Source organism: Abramis brama (genome assembly GCF_963993115.1).
Source record: "Abramis brama genome assembly, chromosome: 5".
In the NCBI taxonomy this organism is placed as follows: domain Eukaryota; kingdom Metazoa; phylum Chordata; class Actinopteri; order Cypriniformes; family Leuciscidae; genus Abramis; species Abramis brama.
In genome coordinates this window covers 44191104-44199389 of record NC_139967.1, presented here as the reverse complement: position 1 = coordinate 44199389, position 8286 = coordinate 44191104, and the positions used below count along the sequence as shown (strand labels likewise).

The window sequence follows — 8286 nt, the reverse complement described above, 5'->3', positions numbered from 1 at the left end:
CAACTCTTGTCATAAATTCACTTTTTATTGAAGAGGAAGCCATGTCAGTCTTTCTCACTGAAAACATTTTAATACTTGATGATTAGTGCATCAGTAAATGAGGCCAGCAGTTCAAACATCAGTTGAACTGCAACTAAAATGGCTTAAATCGTCAGCATGAATAAGCAATTAGACATGATTCAATTAACATGTGTTGCCATGTATATGATGTTAGCCTTTCTCTGACTTTTATTGGAACATTATAAAAATCTATGCAAGGTATTAACTTTTTTTTAAACCAGTTTCTCTCTCTCTCTCTTTAATCTTTTCCAGGGTGAAAGAAAACACGCCACAAGTCCAAAGTCCAAATGGACTTCTGAATTATCTTCTATAAAGAACCATTATATTGGTTGAATTGTGCTATAAAAGGCAAGCGGAGGCGAGGAGAGCTTGCTGGTTGCATGATGGCTCCTGAAGGTATAGGGGAGCTTCGAGACTTGCTCTTCTTTCTGCTGCTGTGCTTCACGCTATTTGCTGAGCTATTGGAGATGACTGCAGCTTCTTCACTGGGATTGGATGGTGAAGGTGACATAGTGTGCCCTTCTGTGTGTCGCTGTGACGAGGACTTTATTTACTGCAACGACCGCGGATTGAGCGCAATCCCACCTCTACCACCATCTGCAACTGTCCTTTATCTTCAGAACAATCACATTGACAATGCAGGGCTTCCTAGGTCCTTGGAGCATCACACTACCGTGCGTGTTATATATCTCTACGATAACGAGCTCGATGACTTTCCATTGAATTTGCCACCTTCATTAAGAGAGCTCCACCTCCAGGACAACAACATTAGAGTGTTGCAAAGGGCTGCACTTGCTAGACTTCCGCTCCTTGAAAAGTTGCATTTGGACGACAACTCGGTTTCTACAGTGAGCATTGAGGACCAGGCCTTTGCGGACAACCCTAGATTACGTCTCCTCTTCCTTTCCAGAAACCACCTTTCCAGCATCCCATCTGGTCTTCCTGCCTCACTTGAAGAACTCCGTTTAGATGACAACCGAATCTCTACTATTCCCACTCATGCCTTCCGAGGTTTGTCCTCTTTACGCCGCCTGGTCTTGGACGGTAATCTTTTAGCTAATCAACGTATAGCTGATGATACCTTCTCACGTCTGGCAAACTTAACAGAACTCTCCCTGGTCCGTAATTCACTTCAAACACCCCCACTTAACTTGCCCAGTGCCCATCTGCAGAGACTCTCCCTTCAGGACAATAACCTTATACACATGCCTCGGGGCTCACTTGATGGAATGCGCAGACTACAACGCCTAGATCTTTCCGGAAACAATCTGACTACCCTTCCCAGAGGATTGTTCAGGGACTTGGACAACCTGGGGCAGCTGCTTGTGCGAGGAAACCCATGGCACTGTGGGTGCAACTTGCGCTGGCTGCATGACTGGCTGGAGGCAAAGGGGAACACAATTACCGTGAGAGGCTTTATCTGCCAGACACCAGAGCGAGTCCGAGACATGGCGCTTAGAGACCTCACAAATCAGATGGATGAATGTGAGTTAGCTGCTGCAGGTGGTGGAGGAGTAGGTACAGGTGTTGGCGTTGGTGGTAACAGGGTGAGTGGTGGAGCGGTGGGAGTCATTTCTACCACTCTTTCTGCCCCTCAAGGGTCCCTGTTCACTCTCAGGTCCAAGCGACCAGGCCTGGGTCTTCCTGAAACAGGGTTGGACTACACATTAAGCAGCAGTGGTGTGGGCAAGAACCTAGCCCTGAATGTGAAACCCCTATCCCATGACAGCATCCGTGTTACTTGGAGTGTAGCGCAAACATCTTCTTCCTTTCGATTAAGCTGGCTTCGCCTGGGAACTAGCTCTGCCATGGGATCCATCACAGAAACTTTGGTTAGGGGTGACCGGCGGGAGTACCTTCTCACTTCCCTGCAGCCTGCTTCCAGCTACATCATTTGCATGGTGCCTCTAGTGTCTAACAGTGGAAGCCGAAGTAGTTTGCCTGGGGGGGACACAGAATCAAATGAGGTTCCAGTTTGTGCCAGAACAGAAACGGCTGATCCCGGCCTGCCTGATGAGGAACAAGGTGAAGAAGAGAGCTCTGATCAAATGACTTCTCTGCCACTTGCAGGAATTATTGGAGGGGCTACGGCAATAGTTTCCCTTGCTCTTATTATTGCCATTTTCTGCTGGTATGGGCACCGTGCAGGGCGCCTCAAATCACGAGACCATTACAGCCATAGTGGCTCTCGCAAGAGCAAACACTATGATGACTACATTGAGTCAGGCACAAAGAAAGACAATACTATCTTAGAGATCAGAGGCCCTGGATTTCAGATGACACCAATGGCGACAAGGCAGACCCTTCAACCCAAACCAGTGCGAGAGGATTACATTATACACACCATCTTCCCCTCGAATGGCACAGTTCCATACAAGCCAACCCAAAACATGACCAACTCTGGCTATGGTACCAACCGTGGCTATAGAGAAGGAGGCATTCCAGATATAGATTACTCTTACACATGATAGCTTTGATTTAGAAACCATAATTAGGAGTCATGTATTGCATAGATACACAGTTTTTAATCAACATGGGCTCGGCTGAATCCCTTTGTGCCTTCTGGTCTCCATTACAATGTAGCCTGCTGTTCATGAGACTATAAAATTTTTAATTGGCCCAGATGCTTATAGGGAAGCATTATAAATGTGGTGCCAGGAGGCAATGATGCCATTTCAGGTGGTGATACCAAATGCTATTTTCACCTCCCGGTGTAATGATCAGTGTCCCTGACATTGCTGTTTTATCTCTGGCTGGTGCACTGAGGTGGATTCAAGGGCAGCCCACACTGCATTCAGCTTACAGACTGTTTATAAAGCTAAATGCATTTAAAGGCAGCCTTCTCATCGGAAATAACCAACCTGCTATTCATTTTAATAGTTTTCTCCTATGAGATGAAGGTTCCTGAGGATTTGAACCAGGATTTTGAGTCCTGCATAAAGCAAGATAACCTCTTTGCTCAGAGAAACTGGAAATGTGTTGTGGCCAGTGATCCTTCTGGAAAATGCATGGGTTCACATGCATATTTGTTTTTGGAGATATGAGCTGCAGAACACGACTACTATTCCTAATAAAGAAGGAATGTCTGGACCATGCAACGACATGGCCCTGAAAAACTACAGCAAGGTTTGAAATGCCTCAAAAACTAAATTAATTTGAAATCTTAAACACTTGAAAGCTGCCTGATGCTACTATGATAACATCCGACAAGCGTTATGCTGACTGTTTTACTTTCAGACTGGTGTAAAGTTGAGAGGATGAATGAAAGGGGTTTATGTGTCTTGAGGACTTTCAATTTTTAAAATTGCAACTGAACCCTAGTGTGTTGATAGATACAAACAACGCAAGTTAGATATTGGACATTGTCATGACTCTGTTCCCTAGTTTGATTTTTATGTTGTTTGTTCTTTTCAAATTTGTTTCACTCTAATTTTTAAATTATAAAGCCCTGCTGATATTTTCAATGTAATATTCAAAGGTTTTCCTCTATAACTGAGGTCAGTCTGTTATCACTTATCCATTATTAAATCCCCCAAACAACCAATCAGAGCTAAAGCAGCCAGACAAGCCAAGCTCTCCCACTATAAACCAACTGTTTCGGTTTACACCAACATGACAGTATCACACTTATTAAAAATAAATGTCTGTAAAAACTTCATGGTAACACAAAACTTGCTTGTTTTCAGTAGATTGTCCCCTATAATGTTTTGCACAGAGAGGAAACCAATGTTCTGTTAAGGTGGACCAAGATTTGCTTAGCCACATTCTTAGCACAAAATTGCATTCTTTAAATCGTTTATTTACATCTCCAAATGTCACTGAAGAAAAGGATATGGCCTCATTGCTAACCACAGCAGTTGTACTGCTACAAGTCTTAGGAAGAAGAGAAAGGGTGTTAGAGGGAAACCAGGAATTTGAACCATAACACTGTGGACCATCACTGTGGGAGATAGAGAGTGCATCAGAATGTTGTATAATTTTGTAAGGTGGATGCATTTTGCTGAAAATTCTTTTTCACTTATTTCCTTGTGTAGGAATGATCTGTTTGTCAATGTCTTCAACCCATTAATTTAAGCCAACAGCAGGAGAGAATCCTAATCAAGGACCTCTTATCAGTCAATTTACGCAATGGTAGACGGTGAGAAAATGTATGTGTGCATTGTACGAAAGACTTTCCCAGAGTCTCTGGACATTTCTGTTCTGCTCTTCTGTATTTGTATTTATGTATTTGAGGACTTGTGAAGAATTTAAGACAGCTTACACTGCCTTGTATTTTATGTACTATTTGGCAATGTACTGTACTTGTCAAAAATAGGAAAGGATGGAGAGAGAGAGAGAGAGAGAGAGAGAGAGAGAGAGAGAGAGAGAGAGAGAGAGAGAGAGAGAAGTAGAATTTTCTGAACTAAAAAAAAGACCAAGAGATTATACAGATAAAACATGGATTTGATATTAAAGCAGGGCCCCAACCGAAATGAAGGCTGTGGTGTTGAACTGTGCATGAAATGTTTTGTCATCTTCTTGCTGTCTGCTGTTGTGCTGGCGTTTGGTTTTTCTCCTTTCCCTCTGCACAAAGGACTGCTACTAACTTCTGTTTCAGAGATGGAAATGAATCAAGACTTCATGGCATTTCAGTACAAGTTGGTTTCATAGCCTCACAGTAAGTTTTTCTTTCTAAACCAAAAACATCATTTTGCTTTTAATGAGCCTTCATGAATTTTATTGGTGGGGTTTCCAGACTTTTCCAGACTTTCCAGAGAGAAAACTACCCACTATTGTCATTGCTTCGATAACATAGCCCATTTTTTGTATTTTTACAAAAAATACAAATTTTGCATTTTATCGTTTGTTTGCTTTATGTAGTTTAACAACTACTTCGTTCAAAAAGGGAAATTGTGTCATTGTTTTTTCATTCCAAATTCAACATGAAAAATGACAAGACTTACTTTTGGAACACACAAATTTTAGCTGAATCGTGAAGCAAAATGTTGATTATCAGGTCAAAAGGACAAAAAGGCATCATAAAAGCACAAAAAAGTAGTCTGTATGACTCAGAAGACTATATTCCAAATATTTTGTGAGGAACATGACAAAATTTAAGTAGTTATCAGAATAGTTCTCATACTGTATATGAAATGAATGACTCCAGATGCCATGAGTTCTTGTGTGTCTTGTAACCTATCAAAACTAGACAAATTTAACTGAATGAGGGCTAATGCTTAGCTCATTTTTGGCAGAACTGTCTGCATTCATCTTATGTATAATTTGCAACTGCTTTCAAGAGAATATTCACTGCATCTCAAGAGCAATTGAAACATGTTAAATAAACTGTTATTTTATTTCCCATGATTGCTGTAATGCAGATTCATGCAGCTCTCACAGAGGCAATGAGATTGCAAGGTTTTGCAACTCTACAGGTGTAAGTTCTTGCATTCAAGCTCCACCTATAGATCATATTTTTCTCTCAGCTTGCAGCTGAAATGTTCAGGCGTTCATTCCCTGTCTTCACTTTCCCCTCCCTTCTTGAGAAACCTCTTTGATCTGCCGCCATTGTTTTCATTTGAATTTGCAGCATGTGCGAAGAAGGATTACAGAGTCAGTGAGTGTGTCCTTGCGTGTGTGATGATGATGTTCTTTAGGGGTTCAAAAATATGGAGGCGTACATTAAAAGTATTTTCTGTTGCAATTTTTCCTGTCTGTTTTATTCAAACCATCTGCAAATTCGGCATCTCCTGCCGACTCTGACCAGCAGTTGTTCCACCTGCACCCCATTAACGCAGATGTCTCTTTGCACACGAACACACTCCGCTATATACACTCATGCATACACAAACACACACACTCCTTCTGTTGTCACCCCTGAGACAGGAGCTCAACCTGCATACTCATTCTGTACAATAACAGCAATACTTTCCCCTCACACACACCCCGTTCGCACTCCCAAGGCATCAAATACTGCTGCTCGGGTTTTTCATGTCACTACACAGATGATAAAGGTGTCCCTTAGTGCATTTATAGCAACGTGGCCATTAACCCCATTGCTTTCAGCACAAAACCTTTAGTGTTGGGTGCTTTCATCCTTGGATCAGTTGCTTGGTCCGAGCACTAGTTCGGTCCCCTCTCCTGATATTTTAATGACAATTAGAAAATAATAAAATAAAGCATATTTACCCTTAACCTTTTGGAACATGGAAGGTTTGGGCAGTTGTTTTTTTACCATCATCACTGTCATTGTTGGAGCTCATTGTATTATGCATCTGGCGCATGTTCACAATGTCACAATGTTTCCATGTCTTCAAATTAATACTTTGATTGCTGACAGCTTCTTCACCAGATCCACCATCAAGTGACAGTGACACTAATATTTGATTGCATAAAACTTTCTCTGCAGGAAATCGCTGAGCCATTTCAAGTTTTGCTGATGAAAGTTTTGCTCTTTTGTTATCATTGTGTATCAGGTGTTGCCACTTTGAGGAATAAAGGTGAATCACACTTATTGAGTCATCAGAGATTCAATTATTGTTAAACTATACTTAACACTATTAGTTATCTCGTGTTGCTAGTGACCCTATACACTTTTGACAAAAGATTAATTAGAAAACAGACATTCCTTTATAATTTTTTTTCTTGTTATATTGGTTATAATGACCCATTTGGGAAACCCTATTCTAAAGAATGCGGGAGTCCATTTCTGCTGAAGGCATGGCAAAAATGATTTTTTTTGGCAACATTTTTGCAGCTAGCAGTGCATCACTCAAAGCGAGTGAGAACACACAACACACAGATTTACCAAATCAAAGGTCATCAATAACGGTTCACTCCTGTGATTTAGTACGATTACGTTTATATCAGCAGTGAACCGTTCTGCAGTTCACATGAACCGTACCCCACGTACCTTTTTTAAGTGGACTTGTTTACAGTTTGCGGGTGTGCAACCGAGTTCAGAAAACAGCATTCACATCATTCAAATGAACCAAACTCTGACGTCAAATGAAAGTGTTAGTATGAAAGCACCCTAATGATATTTCATGATGATTTCAAAAGGAAGCTGTATTATGAATTAACTATTTTTGCGCATTTAAAGCCGGATTTACTAACTGCTTGCACCAGCACAAACCCTCTTTTGGCTTTAAAAAACTACTGTAAGGATTTACTCAGACAGGCAGCGTTGAAAGGTCATGTGGACAGTTATTTTTGTGATTGACCTTGTTGATTACACATTTGTAGGACTTTCCCTGTCAGACCGCTACATTTATGAGTGGAGAGTATTTGTTTTCGGTAGTCAATGTACTGGTGTTAGCGTCATCATGTACCGGGCAAAAAAAATTTTTTGCACCTGACATTGAATTTGCAAATTCTCAGTATATTACCCACAGAACTTTCAACTCCCATCTGCTGTTTTATTAGAAAAATAATAACGGCCGCTCGCTAATTTCCCCTATTTTGTCAATCTGGCTCTTGAATTCAGACTCAGAGTGATATTTTAGGGCGTTATCTTCTTGGCAGTAGTTGATGCCTTGAGAGTGTGAGCCTGTCACTCGACGATATCATCTGAAGGCTTCCTCTCATTCTCTGTCTGTCATATGTCACTGGAGCACTCGCATCTCATCTCATCTCTATGGCCTTCCTCACTGTCATAACCGAGGCATCTGGGATGGTGTAATATGACTCTTTTTTTGCTGTCTAAGTGATGGAAGCATGCAGTTAATGACCCCTGGCTTATAGAGTTCAGTTGTGTGCAACAATAGGAAAACATTCCTGATACAAGGCTTCAATAGATTTCAAAATTGATTTCATTGCCTCATGCAGTCAATTTTATGTTATGAGAAAATTATTGCTGAACCCCCGCTCTGTGGCAGAGCATGGTACACTAGAGGTGTCAGATAGTAATGACATGGTACTTTGACATATACTGGTACTGAATGATTATCACACTGAAAAAAGTTAAGCATAACCCTAACAATATTTGTTGGATCTCAGCTTAAAGGAACACTGTGTAACCTCTAGTGGTTAAAAGACAAAACTGCACGCATTTTGCGGAAGAACATTGTTTTGGTTGTGCTGTGATCCGGCTCTGCGTGACTGTGCGAATGAATATGATTATCCTTCTGCTCATAAAACATTTCCTACTAGGCGTAAGAGATATAACCAGTTTAGATGGAAAGGATCTCAAGCTGACTCGCTGAAGACGTTACTGTAGCTTTACCCATTAATAGACACCCTACTTCA

The 8286-nt window shown here is 41.2% G+C and overlaps 1 protein-coding gene across 1 annotated transcript; it reads left to right on the top strand.

Moving 5' to 3' along the window:
- Window positions 1–318: 318 nt before the first annotated feature.
- Window positions 319–2655, top strand: flrt1a (fibronectin leucine rich transmembrane protein 1a). Its single transcript, XM_084115731.1, has one exon. It carries the CDS (start codon window positions 441–443, stop codon window positions 2526–2528), a length of 2088 nt encoding a protein of 695 aa, XP_083971857.1. The 5' UTR covers window positions 319–440; the 3' UTR covers window positions 2529–2655.
- Window positions 2656–8286: the final 5631 nt, after the last annotated feature.